The sequence below is a fragment of the Mauremys reevesii genome, linkage group 16 (assembly GCF_016161935.1).
Source record: "Mauremys reevesii isolate NIE-2019 linkage group 16, ASM1616193v1, whole genome shotgun sequence".
Classification (NCBI taxonomy): Eukaryota; Metazoa; Chordata; order Testudines; family Geoemydidae; genus Mauremys; species Mauremys reevesii.
The window spans coordinates 10,437,194-10,456,227 of NC_052638.1; the positions used below are offsets into that span (position 1 = coordinate 10,437,194).

The 19,034-nt window shown below is 43.4% G+C and overlaps 1 protein-coding gene across 3 annotated transcripts in view; it reads right to left on the reverse strand.

The window, feature by feature from the left end:
* The window catches only part of GNAO1 (G protein subunit alpha o1), a 309,727-nt gene that overhangs the window by 33,770 nt on the left and 256,923 nt on the right, over nt 1-19,034 (reverse strand). Inside the window, exons 7-8 of one of the 3 annotated variants that reach the window (XM_039502947.1) lie at nt 14,171-14,324; nt 9,286-9,648 (exon numbers count right to left, since the gene is read on the reverse strand). The exons of the other annotated variants lie outside the window; for them this stretch is intronic. Coding sequence (XP_039358881.1) covers nt 9,461-9,648; nt 14,171-14,324 — 342 coding nt within the window. The 3' untranslated portion in view covers nt 9,286-9,460. Of the gene's footprint in view, nt 1-9,285; nt 9,649-14,170; nt 14,325-19,034 lie in introns of those variants that run through there. 3 annotated transcript variants of the gene reach the window in all.

Consider the following 19,034-nt stretch of genomic DNA (forward strand, 5'->3'; position numbering starts at 1 on the left):
TTGGATTCGCAGAATTGCGCCAGATCTGGGAACTTCACTACACAATGCCTGGTGCAATGCCATCATTCATGGCCACTCCGGCTGGTGCAATCGTCTGCTGTAGAGTACATGTGTTGATGAAGATGTCTGTTGAAATCATTTCAAACATCAATACTTAAACTAATGCAAAATTAGGGGAAGTCAAAGAGGGGTTTTGCCACAGCCTGCAATGGCAACAGGAAGAGAGGCTTACATGTCACTTCCTTGTAACTTTGCAGGAAAGTGTAACTACTATGTAATTACAGGTTTAATTAAGTAAAGTGTGTGTATTAGCCAAGAAGTTGTTCTACTTAGGCTCTGTAATACAGAATGTAATTTTCAGGTTAAATCCCATAATAGTAACTTTGAAGACAATAACCAAATAATTACTCCCTTAGAACTTAGCTTGTAATTACACATGGCCAGTACGTAATTATTGAGTTATTACATGGGTATTTGTGTCCTGTAAAACAAAACTGTAACGACTGACCATACAGCACAACCCTCCATCCCATCCCTATACGGGCCACTCTCCACTGTCATGGAACAGCTATGTGATATGGCTTGGACAAAATTCAGCTGTCATATAAGTGGACACAACTCCACTGAAGTCAGAGGCACAATAAGGTTTAATTTGGCTCTGTGTACAAATGATGCTGGGTAGCCTGTGAGGTGAGTCCCAGACAAACGAATGGGAAAGCCTACATGCAAAAGAAGGCAGCCTTCTGTTGGGATGTCCTGTCTCTTTAAATGTTTGAGCACTGCCCAGTGCAAAGCCTCACTTTCATGTTAGATTCAGTTTTGCTGGAAAATAAATAAAGTGAGCACAGCAGCCGGCTGTGTTTCTATCTGCTCCCTTTGTGTCTACATCGCTCTCTTTCTCTGCTAGCTCTAAATGTAGCTATGGCATGAGCTGGTGCAAAGAGGGATGGGACAAAACAAGGCAAAGGAAGAGTTAGAAGCTTGCCCAGTATTCAAACAGAGGGACCAGTTTGATGGGGGACCAGTTTCTCCAGGGGAGGTGGTGGAAGACTGACCAGCTGATTGGACAAAGCACTAGAGCAGAAATTGTAGGGAACAATCCTGCGTTGGCAGGTGGAAGGATTAGATTACCCAACAGAGCTTTTACTTGATTCTAGACTAGGCTCCTCAGGCTGGACTGAGGTGTGACTTCTGCCTGTTACTAGATATTAATAAACATTTTATGTACATTTCCAGTGCCGTTTTATTATTACTCCTACTATCCGAGGCTCCAACTGTGCCATCTTAACCCATGGTGAGTAGTATCTTACTACATGAGCAGTCCCACTGAAATCAATGGGATTGTGTGCATAATAAGTTACTACACATTGTGAGTAAGGGTGCCACAAGTAAGCCCCGAGTAAGTATTTGTGTGTCTACATTCAAATCCTCGCTCTAACACAGTGTTCTTTTGTATATAATGAAACCACGATGGCTTTAATCCAAGTACATAAACGGTTGCATTTTCATGGAGAAACATATCCTAGTAGTGTAGGACTGGAAGGAACCTCAATAGGTCGTCTAGTCCAGTCCCCTGCACTCAAGGCAGGACTAATAACATGTAATAACTATGTGCTACAACGTCATGACAGTTAACTGCACACACAGCTGGATATAGAACATGGGCATAAATCAGCATAGCTCTATTGATTTCAGTGGATCGATGCTGACTCCCCCCAGAGGAGGAATTGAACACTGTACTGAAGGCATGGCAAGGCAAGGACCTCAGCTATATTTTTGCTGATGCTGACAGCCCATTCCAAGATTGCTAATGCAACTCCTGCCGCGTGACATCTTCACAGGGGTTAGTGATATGGTACTGGGGACTTGAGTCATTCAAAATATACAGAGCTTTCAAAATACACTAGCAGAATGAAAAAGCCTCTGTGGCCATTTTCCATACTAGCATCCAAGAGCAGGGAGGTATACAGTTAGCTGATTTTCACTAGTGATTAGATGTCATGGCATCCCTCCCCGCCCCCCAGCATAATGTTGTTGTGATTTCAAGTACCAATGTAAAGTACATGCTACACTGTGTGTGTGTGTGTGTGTGTGTGTGTGTGTGTGTGTGTGATACATAAAAATAACTCTGGGGACTGTAAGGGATTTGAAGGCAGACGGATGCAGCCTTAGTGCAAGGACTGCCTTATTGTGCGACAAGAGGGTTTTAATAAGGGTGGGGACTGTATCTCACTATTTTAGTTATACTTAGTTCCTGCAATTATAACTGTTGCTTAAGAAAAAGAATAAGCATCAGGCAAAAGGTTGGCTGCTCAAGGCAAACCCCCCAGAAAAGAACTGGGAGGAACGACAGAGTCTATTGATGAGTAATGCCTTGGGACAGATTTTGGAGGCAAAGTCTATATAGGACCATTATGTAGAAATCATAGTAGTGTTTAGTCCTTTCATCTTCCAAGTGTTATGCAAACATTTATTAGTGAATCCTCACAACTCTTCTGTGCGGCAGAGAAGGATTAGAGCCAATTTAAATTTGAGAGGCTGAGGCAGACAGGTTAAGTGATTAGCCCAGAGACACAGAGGGAGCTGTGGGAACAGAACATTCCTGAGCTGAACCTACTTGGACTCTACCACGTTTATGTTTAAATGCATTATTCTGACACTTAGAAAGCTATCATGTTTATAATAGTTTAGTCCAAGTTAATTTAAATCCAGCTATTTACCCTGATGTATTTTACACTGGAAACCCCATACAGTATCAGCAATTCTATAAAAAGGGAAGAACAGTCTAAGAAAACATGCATGGCTAAAAAGGATCTGATATCCAGTCAACATAGAAACCATGAAAGATGCTTCCTGGCTGGCCCTCTGAGGTGGTTTTGAAGAGGATCAGATGCCCGAAGGAGACTGACTCCCTTTAAGGCATTGTGTATTAAATTAATTCTCCCTTCACTTGCTGTCTTCCCCATCAGATCCATCTTTGTTATGCAAAGCTGTGGGAAGTACCCAGCTTGGGCCTAATTTTCACAGTGCATTTGTGTGTGCTTAATAGTGAGCCTCCTTTGAGTACAAATGATCTGACTGGTGAGTGCAAAATGAAATTTGATACACCTGCACGTGACTAATTAGGTCTCCAGCCATACAAGTATGCAAATTTTCATATTGTGTCTGCATTCATCCATGTGTGTGTGCAAAGCAGAAATGCATAGGTACAAATACGGGAGAGAGTGAAATGGGACCACATTGGGTCAATTGTTTCTTGAGGTAGTCTGTTGGGTGGTGTATTTTTTTTCTCTCCCAATTTGCTCTGGTTTTAAATCTCTTTTAAAAATCCGTTTGAATACAGTGTTCATTACAGACTCCTGTATTAACCAGGGCGAAATCCGGCCGTCTTTACTGACAACTTTCTCAAGCAAAATCTCCCATGAAGTTCATTGGAAATTTTGCCTGAATGAATTCTGAGTCAGGACCACAGGATTCAGCCCCTGGAGATCAATCCATGCTGATTACATGACACACACATCATTTGCTACACTGTAAAAAAAAACTACAGGAGAGATTAGTCTGATCCAGAACACTGTATTTGAAACCCCCTGAATCTTTGAAGAGGTTTGGATCTGGATCTAATTCCAGATAAGAGTTCCATGGCTTGACACTCCATTGCCCTGCATGTCACAGTGTCATTTACAGCAGCATAAAATGCGTGCAAAATGCTATCAATTAGATTGGCCACAACTGATACTCACCCTGCACAGGTGTAATTGACTACACAAGGTGCAGGGCAGTGGAGAATCAGGCCCTATGCCTCAGAGTCATCTTGAATAAGAACACAGATTCATTACTGTACTTACTAAATAGGATAATACTCTACCCCAGCAATGAAAAATAAAAAGGCCCCAAATTGTATGTGCTACTGAGCAGCTGATTCTGTTAAACTTCAATAAAGGCTAAAGCTTTTTCTACCAGCTGTAATGAGATAAAGTCTTTGGTGTTCTATGCTGTGTATGTTCGACATTTCACTTTGTGCTAAATAGTTTTATATATAGGCATGTGTGTGTACGCCCCAGTATCTATCTATACATTTTTAGGTAAATGGATGTTATTTCATAGCTCTGTTCTTTAAATTATATGCATCTCCTTCACATTAGTCATCAGCACCAGTGTGTAGTGCTATGTACTGAGTGTCATATTCAGATTTTTGGCCCAGATTTTAGAAATCAATACAAATTAATTTGCCCAAGGGCAAATCTCTGCTATCCTCATCTGCCAAATCACCTCTAAAAACCAGAGAGCGGTGGTGGTCTTTCTGGACCATGTAGGCTTATTTCCTGTCAGTACTTTCCTCAAGAATTGAAATGAGAGAGGGTGTTTGAATTTACTGGGGGGAGGAGCATTGGAAAATGACTAAATTGGCAACACTGCATGTAATTAAGTAACAGAGGGGTAGCCATGTTAGTCTGGATCTGTAAAAGCAGCAAAGAATCCTGTGGCACCTTATAGACTAACAGACATTTTGGAGCATGAGCTTTCATGGGTGAATACTTGCATCTGACGAAGTGGGGATTCACCCACGAAAGCTCATGCTCCAAAACGTCTGTTAGTCTATAAGGTGCCACAGGATTCTTTGCTGCTTTTGCACGTAATTAGTTGACCACTGAGAGGGGATGGAGGAGTTGGGGGCAAGTGTAGGAAAATCCCTACTTCCTGGGCCCCAAAAGCCTTCCACTGGAAGAGGGGCCCCTAGATTCCCATTGTATGTCATCTTGAACAGGAAAGCAAGGAATTGAGCTCATTAGTTAGCTTTCATTTTATGTGTAGATGCTGCCAAATTTTAATTTTTCCCTGTTCAACCTCGCTGAAATCAGTCGCGTACAGCCAAGAAGCCAGCATGGCCTGTTTGTTTTGGTGGTCTTAACTTGGTCACGTCTGGCTCTAAACTCTATGAAGCTTCCCTGGAGTTGATCTGTTTTTCACATTGCCCACTAGCTGACTATGGCCCTGAACCTGCACCCACTTGCTTAAGTCTACTTCTCTGAGTAGTTCCATTGATTTCACAGGGATGCATTAGGCCCTGATCCTGCAAAGACTTACACAAGAATCTACCCCATGATTCCTCCAACTGAGCGTCAAAGGTTGGCACAGGAATACTAAACACACTGGCTGACTCTTCATGAATGCTGCCCCCTGGGGAGCTATTTTGAGTTTCAGGGCTGAATGTGGGGAGAAAGAAGGCTATTCCTCTTCGGCAGTGATGAGCCAGGACAACACTACAGTACAATGGAACTGCTCCTGCTGCAATTGCAGATACCTGCCCTGCAGGCAGTGAGGCTTGACCATAAAATGACAGATATTATTTAATAATTTAGCACTATCTGATTATCATTTTGTACAGCTATGTACTAGTGTAAGCTCTGATATAATTGTATAGGGTAGCTGCTACCCTGCTTTTATAAGAAGGTGATGCCCTGGTAACTTAATGCAGCCGGAGGACACTATCAGGATAAACTACCGGTGCAGTTTTAGTCTCACAGATATCCTATGCACACTTTTTTGTTCACCTGGAAGATCTAAATCTTCCCAGATTGTGAATCCTCTCCGGCCCTCCCAGTATCACTCTTCTCCTCATCCCCGCCTTCCTGCCAACTCAACCAGATCCATCTCCTTACCTTACGTTTCTGTTCCCAACGCCAGCTCCTTCCTTCCCGACCATCCCCTCCTGCCATACTTGTTTCTTTCACTGACTCCTACATCCTGAACCCCAACAGTACCCTACTTGCTATGTTGTGCAGGCCAGTCAGGTCTGGCATTATCTTTTCTGGGCCTGGGGACACAAGCTGTATGAAAATCCAGATCTTATCGGTGTTGGAGATACTCCAGAATGCCCCAGGGAAATCTCAGGCCGCACAAGATAAGAATACAGCATTCGTGCCAGGACCCACATAAAGAATGCTAGACCTCCCAAGACTTTTGCATTCATATGTGTCTCCCTGCTGTGGCATTTATATAGTGCTAAACATTATGGTGTGTAACTGTAATCATACTATATTATGACTGTCTCCGAAGGCAGGGCATGTTTGGGTCTGGTAGAGAACCCGGCGTTTGGAGCTTGTGAAGTAGTACAGGTTTGATCTGGTTCTTGCTATTTAAGGAACTAGTTTGGCCCTTTGTAGTTAGTATAAATGGAGAGGAAAAAGAATATTTAAAAAAATGTGCAGAATATTTTGATGGTATCCTGTTCAGCCAATCATCAGCGATCTCTGTATAGAGACCAGTGTGATCTTGCTAGACCGTAACCCAGTCCAGAGACTTCCTGGGACAGGTCACATAGATGAGGATCATGGGCAGGCCTATGGGTACACATGTAAAATACAGTCAAGAGTTAAGGGTCAGCATGGTCCTTCCTGCTCTCTCCCGTGAGCCCATATGCCTGGCCTAAGAGCAGTGGGTCCCAGCAGGTGCCCTCTTCACAGAGCCACCACTAGGGCCTCCAGAAGATCTTCTGGGGCAGAGCTTGAAAACTTCCCCCCCAGAAGCCTCAAGCCACTGCCATCACCTCAGCTGTATAACATCCCCCCTTGCACTACAGCACCCCGGCAACTCCAACAAGCTGTTGACATGTCACTCCCCCATCTGCTTTCCCCTCAGTGGTCCCCGTCTTTGTTTTCCTGATCATCACCAGTGCCCTTCCCTTCCCCTCCACTCCTGCAAGCCCGTCTTCTCCACACCCTTCACCCTTGCCCCCTGCCTCTCCTTCTCTCCAGCCTCTCCTGCTCTCACATTCCCTTCCTGCTCCATCACGCTGGTAGCATCAGCTCTCTACCCCCATTTCCCTAAGAAAATTGCATTAGTGTATCAACAACCCATAGCATCATCTACGTGGTTAAAACTTGACGCTGAAAAGGGATCTTTAAAAATGTCTGCAGGCACCTGTACACATCCATGTATAGAGGTGTGTGACATGAGCCCCAGAGCTGAACACTACCGATCTGTGGGACAATTTGGATCCATATCAAATGTTGTGGCTGGCCGTTATCTCTACCATGGACCAAACTCAATCCTGGGACCTGAACACCCCTGCATCCAAAATGACCTCCTCTGGCCCATCACCAATTTCAGTCCTGACAGCTACCAGCAGCTACAGCATTCTAATATCACATCAGTCTTTGTTGTCCCACGCCATGGGGTGTGACTATTTGATCCCTCACCACTTAAACTGAAAGAACCAATCAAAGTGAGGTGTCCACTAGCCAACTGGGAAAAGCAATAGAGAGTGCTTTTCTGAGGAACTGCCAGGTACCCCACAAGCAGCTGCAAATCATTTTTCTAATTTAAGGCCCATCATTAAGGAAAATTGAAAGATGTTGCACAAAAAATCTAGTATTGCTTTTCTTGGGGACACTGGTAAGCAACAGCACAAGTGAACTGCATGTTTCTGGTATTGCTGAAGAAGCTAAGTATTTAGGACCCTAATTTTAACAGCATTTAGGCACCTAAAGATGCAGCCAGGTGCCTAATGTGATTTTCAAAAGCATGTATGTGCCTAACTCCAATGAAGTGGGATGAAAATCCCTCTAGAAGCCTATCAGCATCTTTAAAAATCTGGCCCTAAGTTACTTTTGAAAATGGGACATAGGCCCCTAAGTCACTTAGGTGCTTTTGAAAATGTTGCCGTAAATCTCCACCACAGCTATAGGTGAATGTTTGCTGTTAAATACAAAGGGAATGTTTGTGTGCGTGTGAACATAAGCAGGTAAACTCTGATTTTCTGAACACTTAATAGCTACATTTGTGTTCATCAAAGCTGGTATCTGGTCCTGACTTCAAAATCCTCTAGAAATCTGAAATTTGCTTTTGTGAAACTTTATGAAGATTTTGGGTGGCCCCCGAGACCTTTGTAAAATATGGGTTCTCCTGCATTGTGTGTGCGCGCACACACCCGCTCAATGCACAAAGCAGGCTGATTTCCCCGTGCACACACACGTACTCATGCCTAGCCTTAGAAAACCTGGTGTCCCAAAAGAGGCCGAATTACGGCGTCCCCCTATGGGGCCAGAGACGGGAAGCTTACTTCTGGTTGTGGGCCACAGTCTCTTGTCTGCTCCGTACCCTTGGTACTGCTCACGTACGGCAAAGTGGACGGATTTAATTCTGAAATGTCCCTTTGAAAAGGGAAGCTTCCTGCTGATGCAAACCTGGCACAGATGGGTCCTTTGCCAGCCACCTTCCCCTGCACCCGCATAGGAGAGGGGAGAGGGCATGGTGGGGCACGCCTTCTCCGTGCTGATCTTCTGCTGGCCTAAAACCCCTCAGGGCCCTTAAGCCAACGGCATAAGTTGGGGCCAGGCTGGCACTGCATCAGGGAGTCTTAACTAGCTCCTAGAGAACCCTGCATTTAACAGAGCTTGGATGCAGATGGAAATTGATCCCAATGTCTCTTGCGCCTTGGTCACCTCTGAGGGACCTTTAAAGTGCCCCTTGATGCCTGCCAGTCTGACACCCACACACACTCTCTCTCTCCCTTCTGAGGAATGACTCCATCCACATCCATACTCCTTTCGCTATACTAGGAAATGTACACTACTCAAAACCTTTGTGCAGGACAATTCTTGCCACTAATGTCTCAGTCCATGAGTGTTGTTAACATGAATGTCCAGAAACTGCCCACTTACAGGACAGTAGCTCTGTACTATCAAGCAAAGAGAACAAGGTTAGACTTAGCGTAACAAATGGGTTATTGAAAACATGCTAGAGAAATATTTTCAATATTAATTCTGAAAGCGTGAGGTAAAACTGTTATTGGCAACAAAGGCCTTTAGACAATGCTTAGTAGCTTCTGTTACTGCGTCTTTCTTAGTAAAAGACACCAGCAAACCTCAGTCGGTCTGTTTTAGTTGTTCAAACATTTGCCCTTCCCCGCCCCAGCAACATTTCAGAACTCCACCTAACCTGATCTTTTCAGCTTTGGGATAGAAACTGGAGCCAGAATGTGCCTCCAAAGTCAATACTGTGCATCTGGAGCTTCCAAAAAGAATGAAAGAAAAAAAGAAAAAGAATGAGAATTAAAAATATCCCTCAAGTTTACAAAGAAACTGCTACTTTGATGCCAAATATTTTTAAGGCTTTGAAAAATTGACTTTTGTTTTTTAAAATGAGCCTTTTTTGGTAGCTGGAATACATTTTTAGTGGCTCTATTAGTCCGCACTACAGTATCATGAACCCTGGCTGCCAATCCTAAAACTGAATCGTGGAAAGAGACATAGAGGGGATTAAAAAAGGGGGGGGGGAGGGGAGGGAGAGACACCTAGGAGAAAGCAGAATTTTCTGCAAAGGTTCTTGCGGGCTGGGAGGGGGGTTATGTAATTTCTTCTTTATCTTCATCTTTTGGAGAAAAGAAATGGAGCAACCCTTCAACCTGAATGGGAGAGCGTTTCCTGGAGAGTGTGGGGAGAGCAGCGAGAGAGGTTTAGTAGAGTCCGCATCCACGCAGGTTGTTGGCGATGATGACATCCGTAACAGCATCAAAGACAAACTGGATGTTGTTGGTGTCAGTGGCACAGGTGATGTGCGTGTAGATCTCCTTGTTGGGGGACTTGTTCTTGCTCTCGTACTGAGATTGGATGTAGGACACGGCCTCGGTGAAAGAGTTAGAGCCTATGAGAGAAGCCAAGAAGAAAGAAAAGCACGCATTAAACCAATCCCAACCATAGGGCCCGGACCTGCTTCAATTGAAGGCAATGGGAATTTAGTAGCATTATATCATTGTTCTACCATGACTAGTTCTTACTGGGTACCCTAAGCAACAATCTATGGGTCTGACTCTCCTCTCACTTGCAAGGGTGAAGATAACAGGGTTACAATGATGTAAAATTAGCACGGGAGCAGATGCTTTCCTGACTGTTAAACCATTCCACTGTGCGATCCCAATGACATTTTCTTTCTGGATTACTGGTACCTTACATGATCGTGCATGAAAGTAAAATGGACAGGATAGTGGGTGGCATAGAGGTTGAGGGCAATGAGCATTGAAGTTATTTTAAAGAGGGAAGCAGAAGGAATTCTGTATAATCTTGCCAAAGAGCAGTGATTGTCCAGAAAAGTGGACGTTATTCGAGCTGGCCAATGTTTTCCAAATTTTGATTTTTTTTGACAGCATTTTTAATCAACGTTTCCAATTTCAAAGCCAGGATGAATTGTTTGCAAAAATGTTCCTGAAAAATTCAGCCAATTTTTTTGACCTTCTCTGTAGCTGGTCAAAATAATTAAAAATTTCTGTGGAAAAAATGTCATTCATGTTTAAAATGTCAATAAAAAATGGATGAATTTTCACCCCCAAATTTCCCATTTTTCAATCAGTTCCAGAAATTGTTGTTCATCACTGCAGTGGCATCTGCTTGCGGAAATTAGAGCTTAGATTGTGTCAAATAAATCACAAGGGTTTACACCTCTTCCCTAGCCAAATGTCTATGAAAAAAGCCTCTTATTTGCTTCTACAGATTTTGTTTTAAATAGAAGCAGGAGTGTGCAGAAAATAATAAACGTTATTTTTTCATTCTTTTGCTGGCCAGATTCTATGTTAGATAATTACATTCTTTGTATGTACATTTCCACTTGGATGTGAACTTGGATACAATAGTCTGAATTTCTTGTCCTGAACTGGTGTGCGGCAGTATAGTGCGGCTGTGTATCGTCAAACAGCACTTTCGCTAACTCCCAGAAGTGCCTGCGTTTCATTGCTGGGCAGGGGTGGAGAGGAATAGTTCCACTGTTTTGAGTCAGTGAAGCACTCAGGGTTCCTTCTGGATTGAAGGTGCTTTATAAATGTGAAATATTATTACACGTTGGCAGAGAGGGGCCTGCCCACGGCTGAGTTTTGCTTGAGCAGGGGCTAAAGGTCTGATTCAATAAAGCACTTAAACACGTTAATGAATTCAATGGAACTTAAGCATGTGCTTAAAGTTGAGCATGTGCTTATGTGTAATGCTGGGCAGAGACAGACTGCTGAATCGGGGCCTCCGTAAGGCTTGCGGGACTGACCATAGGTCTGGTTTTGTTTTGTTTGTGCCAATACAAATATGTGCATTTTTTTATAAAAAGAAAACTTGTCAGTAGGATGCAGAAGGAAGTAGCCACTGGACTCCCACTGAGGGCAACAGGGGATAAAGTATTGTGACTCATCATCAGATGTGCCCGTCACCCTGTCACGGCTTTTCCAAGGATTGTGGATTAGCTGAAAGCATGGGCAGATTAAGGAGAAAGAAACTGACAGTGCCTTAGAATACAACGGCCCCTTTGTGGATGCATTCTTTTAATAGTTCTGTGCCAGTCAGCAGAACTAATGCACATTTGGATCTTCATTGTAATAAAAGCATTTTGTGTAACCAACTCTTGATCTTAAAACCCCCTTGTTTGATTTCTACGCTCATCAATGAATTCTGTGTGGCAGCAGGGCAGAGCCCCTTTCCATTTGAACATTGCTTTTTCACCATGCCACAAGGCCAACTTGCAGGTGTTTCTTTGGTGGCTTGTTTTCTGTGGCATTTGTGAGATGAATGTTTGAGGACACGAATAAGCTTCTCCCATCCACATCTTCACTTTGGCCCTAAAGTCCCAGTTCAGCAAAGCACTGAAGCCTGAGCTTAACTTCAAGCATGTGCTTAAATCCCAAAGCACGTGCTTAAAATGAAGCACATATTTAAGTGCATTGCTGAACTGGGGCCTGAGCGTGGCGCCTACCTTCTAGCGAGACGTTAACATGGTCACGTAGAACCAATGTCCTGCCTCCTGTGCCATTCCTCTCCTGGCTGCTGGCACGGGGGCTGCGGATGGCAAAAAGGAGTGTGGCTGAGGTTCCCTTACCTCCTGGCAGTTCCCAGCTGCCAGAAAAGTGCCTCGAGGCTGTGAGCGTCTGGTGCAATTTAGAACAGTCTTGAGGGTCCTGTAAGTTCTGAGAGGGACTGGCATGGTTCCCAACCAGGCCCAGACTTGGGACACTACAAGAAGACTTACAACCACATTTCTTTTCCTCCCTCTGATTTGGTGGAGGCCTCAGCAGCCACAGACAATCTAACCACTAGTATCTCATTCGTTCCTGTACTGAGATTCCTTTAGCATGAAAGACTCTCTATAAAACTAAGTTCCATTCTGTTCTAATTTACCTACTGTTGGCATCGCCACATCGTTAGAAATAGCTATAAGAATTCCTTAAGAATGGGGCATTTCTGTGGCAACATAATTAATTCTACAATATGCCTAAACATTCATAATCACCTTAGAAGTTGATTCAAAATTGCCCCGATGGACTTTGAGTACAGAAAATCCTTTGTTGGCTGAAATGTTTAGTTAGCGAGATAACTAGATTTATCTACTGGCTGGATTCTTTCCTGTATCTCATAACCCCATCCCCAAATAAATATCTGATCCTTCTCTGAGAGAGTAAGCTGCAGAATTGCTCTTGAATCACAAAGGGAGCAGTTCAGCTCAATATTAATTTACTGTTTGGCACAGCAAAGGAATGAGGGATCCTCTCTGCCCATTCATAGTAGGAATCAAGTGCTCAGCTCTGTTTTGTAATTTGTTGGCGTGCCCCAGAACTGTGATGCTCTTGGTGTACTTGGTTCGCCACCATGCTGACTGACAAAGAAACCTGCCTTTCTGTCTGTCAGCTTGATTCATCCGGATGTCTCCAGCAACACTCAATAATTCATTACTGTAAAAGTTGATTTTTATGCCATCTTGGAATTTTAATGGAGGTTTGTGGAAGACAGTGAGATACGGAGTGGAGCAACAGAGCGCAACCACTGACTTTGCAGGAGCAAGCGTTGCCAATCATCAACAGGTCAGACATGAGCCAGTCAGGCAAAAGAGGTGCTTCCTGCATGCTGGTCTGTTGCAGCACTTCAGTGCTGAGCTCCAGGGTAAGCTAATGTCCATCTTCATTTAATATTAAGCACATCTGCATCGAAGTGCTTAGTATCAGCAGGACAACTGTCCCGACTGACACTGGGGACCTCCAGAGCTACGGTGACAGTCTGCTACGGGCTGAGCTAAAGAGCTCCAGCCCTGTGACTGGTGGCTGTAACAACTCATATCCTCTGAGGACTGGGTTAGAGAGGGACCTGTAACACACTCACCAGTGGGCTACTGAAGCAGCAACCTGAGGCAGTGTGGCCTAGTGGATAGAGCACTGAACAAGCACTGATTCTGCTACTGGCCTGCTGAGTGATCCTGGGCAGTCACTTCAGTGCTCTGTGCCTCAGTTTCCCTATATGTTAATTGGGGACAATTATACTGACCTCCTTTGCAAAATGCTTTGAGATTTGTAGATTTTAAGGCAAGAAGGGCCCATGAGATCACCTGGTCTGACCTCCTGCATAACACACAGTCTCCTGATGAAAAGCACTACATAGAAGCCAGGTATTGGTATTATAATTATTAATGCCTGGCATATGAAAATGAAGTTGGCTATCTGAATCAGGGGAAACGGAATAGCCTTGAGCTATGGACTCATTGGCTTTATTTGTCAATGGCATGGCATGTGTCTTCTATACTGTGTGTCCATCAAGCTGTAATTACTTTTTTATTTGTTGGTTAATAAGCCAGTTGAGTCTTTTCTGGGGAATCACAGTGCTCAACAGAGGTGTCATATTCCCATGTGGTTATACAACCATTTATTCACAAACAGCACAGGTTCTTCAAACCTCTGCCAAATTGTCCAACCAATGAACCTCGAGAGGCGGGAGCTTCTAGAGGCGGGAGCCGAGTACCATCTCCCTGCTCATTCAGGCCGTGACCTTCCCTCTGAAACTGCCAACAACAGGTCAGCTAGTGGCAATTGTGGTTATTTTAGTGATAATGACGACTTGTCCCCTAGGGACTTGGCTTAAACCAATCAACACATTGTACATGGGCCACTCACTGAACAGCTGTCAGACAGTGGAAGCAGCTGGGAGATAATTCTGCAGCCTTTATTCAAAGAAAACGTCCACTTGAAGTCAACGGGAGTTTTGCCTAAGGGTTGCAGGATTGGCACCTTTATCATCATTGCCTGAGATGCACCTTAAAAACCAACAACCTCGATTTGAAAAGCTGCATATCCCATTACCCTGAGCCACCTATCTCTTTGCTGGGCATTGGTGTGCACATGGTTTAAAAAGGAACCCTAGTTTCTCATTACCTGTGTACTCCGGAAAGCAGATAGTCAATGGAGATTTCTTAATTTTCTCCTCAAATATGTCCTTCTTGTTTAGAAAGAGGATGATGGACGTGTCTGTGAACCACTTGTTGTTACAGATGCTGTCAAACAGCTTCAATGATTCGTGCATGCGGTTCTGTAATATAAAGGAGAGGGTGTATCAGGCTAAAGACGGTGACCGCGTGGTGTACAACATGTAGGGAAATCTAAAACATCTAAATTGAGGAGGAAAAAAAAATAAAAACGACAGTATATGTAATAAATTTATGTATACATACAGGTGAACATGTACATACACAGATGCAATCCCTATGATATTTGACAGACAGTTAGTAACAAGGGCATTTCATTACATAGAGCTGTTTATTTTGCATAGTGTATAGTTTACAGGATTTCAGCTCATATAAATGATCATGCACCATGCATGTAGGGGGAAGCTACTTCTGCCCTTTGGTCAGATCTATGTGTAGGTGCAGGTCATGCAGATTTTCTAAAATGTTCTTGTTAAAATTTTTCACTTCATTGTTGTGTGTCTATGGCACACAGTTGGTTGGATACATTAACCAAGGACTGGTGAGATCCTTGAATTAATCCAGAGTTGGAAGCAGACAGCAAGGTGACATCTTCTCGTTATTGACCTTGCCGTGACCTTTGCCTTGTTTTGTTATTTTGTTTAGTGGGTTTCCTTTTTTTTTTTTTTTTTTAGTGGGGGTTTCTTTGGAAGATGGCTCAACAAAAAGTGTCTAGCAAAGAAAAAAAATTAAAGAAAATAAGGAACCCTATTACAGAAGGTACCTAAGAACAACCAAACTACAAGTCAGCAGATTAACCCGTTGATGTTAGCTCATGCCTCACGGAAGAACATTAGCTTGTTTGCCAATAAAGGAACCACGCGTTCAAATACACACACAGGGGGAAGGCAGCTTTTTAGTTATAGGTCATGCAATGACAAAAAGATACAGAAACAGATAAAACAAAAGAAATTAAATGTATTGGTTAGGAAGTTGCAAAGTCCGCCACGTGGTCTATGGTGGTGGAAGGAGCTCACGGCAAAGTCAACCAGTAGTGTCATGTTCCCCTGCTGCTTTCAACTCTTAACTCATTTTTCTCAGTTCAAGAGAAGCTTCATACCTGCCAAATTTGGTGGGTCTCTCAAAATCTCATTTTTTGGCCTTTGTTTGGTTAGATAAGGTCAGACGGCCGAGGAAAAGTTGTGAAGGTTCTGAGGCTTGGTGCTGTTTGGAGCGAGAGGCCGAAGCCGGAATGCGCACGCCGGTTGCGCGGCCACCTCCCAACCGGGAACGGGATAGCAGAGAGAGCAGGCATAATGAGGACGAAGCACACCCAGAGAGTCATGGGATTATCAAAGGCAAATCAGGTTACAGACCAGACCACTTGCTTGGTTTTTGTCACTGGGAGCACCTCAGAGAGTGCACCCCTGGTCCACCAACACTCACACAAGACTAGCAGCTGGTACAACGAACACAGGGAATAGGCTAGATACAAAAGTGGTACATAATCTCATCTGTTAAATTGTTTCGGTGGTCGGTGTGGCACAGCCCATCTGCATGTAGCCACACAGAATGACTTGTACAGCACATGTACAATGGGCCCTATTCAGCAGCCACTGCTTGTCTACATCTCCTGCTGAGGCTCATGCATAAGTGGCTGCATTGTTGACCCCAGTGTTTTATTTATTAGCACTTTCCTTTTTATTGCTGCACATCCTTTAATGATCACTGAACATTTTATCTAGATACAGATTTTCCATGGACAAGGAAAATATTTGAACCTGTGATCAGATATAGCATCAAATGAACCACTAGAACTGCAACGTTACTGTTTTACTGATACCACGTATCTTTGATTAGAAGCTGTGGCGTCTATTAAATTGGTTCGCTTTCCCCTCCAGCTTGTATGGTAATGACGTGGGTGAAGAGGTGGCTACACACTTAATCATTGATTTATTTATTGGACGCCATTGTTTTTCCTGGATCGTTGAAGATGCTAGTAAGATGGCATCTTGCAATTTAATGGTGCATGCTGCAAGAAAACAGTCAACACCTTTTTGACCACCTGTAAATGAGTTGGTAGGTTTGCTTGCATATAATTCAACGTAGCACAGAAGGACAGAACTACCCCATTTTCTTAGCTGGCTGAACCCTCAGGTGTTTCCTTTTTCTTTTTAAAACGTCACCCGAGAGTGCTCAGACCTCTCTTTTTACTGTGGGGTATGTAAGACACAGAGCACGGTTTCACTTTGCCAGAGGTGGAATCAAAATCATAAAGCTGTAGAAGTCTGAAAAGACTTTGTTCAGATGACCCTGGGCTTTCTAAGACCCTTTGTGAGAGGGAAGGAAGAGGACGGAAGGTGGAAAGGGGCAGGAACACACATACACATAGTCACTTTTAACCAGAGTCCCTTGCAGAACATTATTTGTGCCATTCTCTATTATCCTTAACTGTTAAAACAAGATGCATACACAGCAAGATGTAAACACAGCTTCTGGGACTGAATGAAGAACAATCAGAGACCAGACATTTCAGACTGTCATAATACTTACCCTTCTGTTCATCGTCTCATAATTACACCATAATTAAAGAACAATCAGAACAGGTTAAAACAGGGGCATTTATACAGTACCGCAGTCAAAGCACATCAGGTAATATATGGTGAACACAAAAATCTTGGTTTCTAAACAGAGCAGAGGCCTTCTCATCTGGTCGACCTTTTCGCTAGTGCTGTCATATTCCCACTGTAGCCAGAGTGTTCAAAAATCCCATAATGGTTTTTTCCCCTTTAAATTTACATCAAAATGTGCAGGGAAATGGCACACTTTCCTTGAGTAAGTAATTGATGTCATTGAGTCTTCACCATTATATACATACAGCAGAACCAATTAAATGGCAAACCCCAGTAGAAAACGGTACTTGCAATAAACATTCCTTTATATCCTACAAATCCCAGTGCCAGGATTGGACATTTCTCCTGGAGTCCCCAGGGTGAATGAAGCTAGTCTATTGTCTCCTCTGGGTTTGGGACAGCCTTCTCCCGACAATATCCAAGATCTGTTTTCTGGCTCAATATTGCCACTACTCTCCTGAGCTTTCCCTTTCCACCCACGGTTTCAACTCTACTTCTCTTGTAATGATTGGGGCAAACAGGGTCGTTCTCACATAAGTTAAGGACTGGGGAACCATGACATTTCCCTCTGTATGACTCCTCTTAATATTTCCACCTCTTTTACCACATTGTGCCTACTTGTAGATGCATTTGCTTTGTCATTTTGGTGGAGCAAGAAGGAAAGAAAATCTTCTAGCCTCTCTCACCTTGTTTCCTGCCAGCAGTTCTCAAATGCAGCAGGTGATATTTCTTATTTTGTGCTCTGGCGGCAAAGAAAAGGTGATTGCTTCTCTGATCTTGCTACTTTCCTGATCAGGACTAGTGTGCATCAGTACTTCTCTTCTGCTCCCCAATGTATAGCTTCTAGTTATATTGTCTACAGATGGCAAAGATCCTTGAAACTTGCTCTTTGCTTCTAAGCAAATGGGTGACTGGTGCAATTTGCACATTTATAGCCAGGAGAGCACATTAACCATATCATTCAGTGAGTGCCAGTTTCTATAGGTCCAACACTAATGCACAGCTAAGGTCAACAGCACCAAGCTGTGAGTGTGTTACACATTCAGCAACTAGGGCACCAACAGTATCTTCATATACCAGCTAGATACAGAGGAACTAAACAACAGTTTAATTCCAGAGGCAGCAAAGTGTACCACGCACATCTGCCTTTTTCCCCCTAGCATGTACAAGGAAGAACTGAAGAGGATATTATAGATTCACATGGTAGATCCCATGCCACCATTGTCTTAAAAAGTGCCATAGGGAGCAATAAAAATCCCCACCTGCTTATGGTCCATTCCAGTGTTGTATATGAATGTTGCTAGTTGGTTTTCCCCCTACCCGTTACCTGGGATTTGGATAAGGCCTTGGGGTTTTTTTCATTTCATTGTCTTGTGAAGACTAAAAAAGTCATTGACCTACCACACTGAGAGCCTGACTGGGCAAGGCTGTCCACTGACCTGCTCAGTCACTTAGCAACTGAGTATTGCCATCTTTGTATTGTTAATTCAGTACTGTGGTAGCAGCCTTAGTGATGGACTAAGTAGATGTATATTGCCCACTGTAGGCCACTGTGTGAGACCCATCTTACCATTTGGAGGAAAGCTTTTGTGAACTGTGTATGGGAGGATTTAGAGGGAAAACTTGGCATAACATTTCATTTTGCTTTGCTCTCTCTGCTTATAGTATATGTATGAAGCCAATGGAATTCCAACAGCATTCTGGATGTCTACCTCTACATTCATCCTTCAGCTCTGGAGTGCCTTGCACAGTCAGGTCATGGGTTGGACCATCATATGAGGAAGGCTTTTGATGTGCTGACAGTGGAGCAGTGCCTGGCTGAATTCAAGAAGTTCAGATTGGCTACATATGCAAAGCTTGGATTGGTACTTGAATGTAGGTCTAGAAATCTCATGAGAAGAAACCTTCTCATGAGATTATTAGTTCAGGCTAAGCTGGACATGCAGAAGAACTAGCCTTTCTTCTGGTTTTCATGTATTTCTTACTGTTCCTGTCTGAAAACACAGAAGTGGAGAGGCATCCCTTACTGAAAATTATGACAGTACTATAAAGCAGTGGTCTCAAATGCTACAGCGCATGCTAGGTGCTGTGATAACAGAAGAGTGGCATAGTTTTAAAACAAGGGTCATGACAAGTATATTAAAAATGATAAACTTTTCTGAACTTCAAGCAAAGTTTCACTTTGAGGGGAAGGCTTGGATC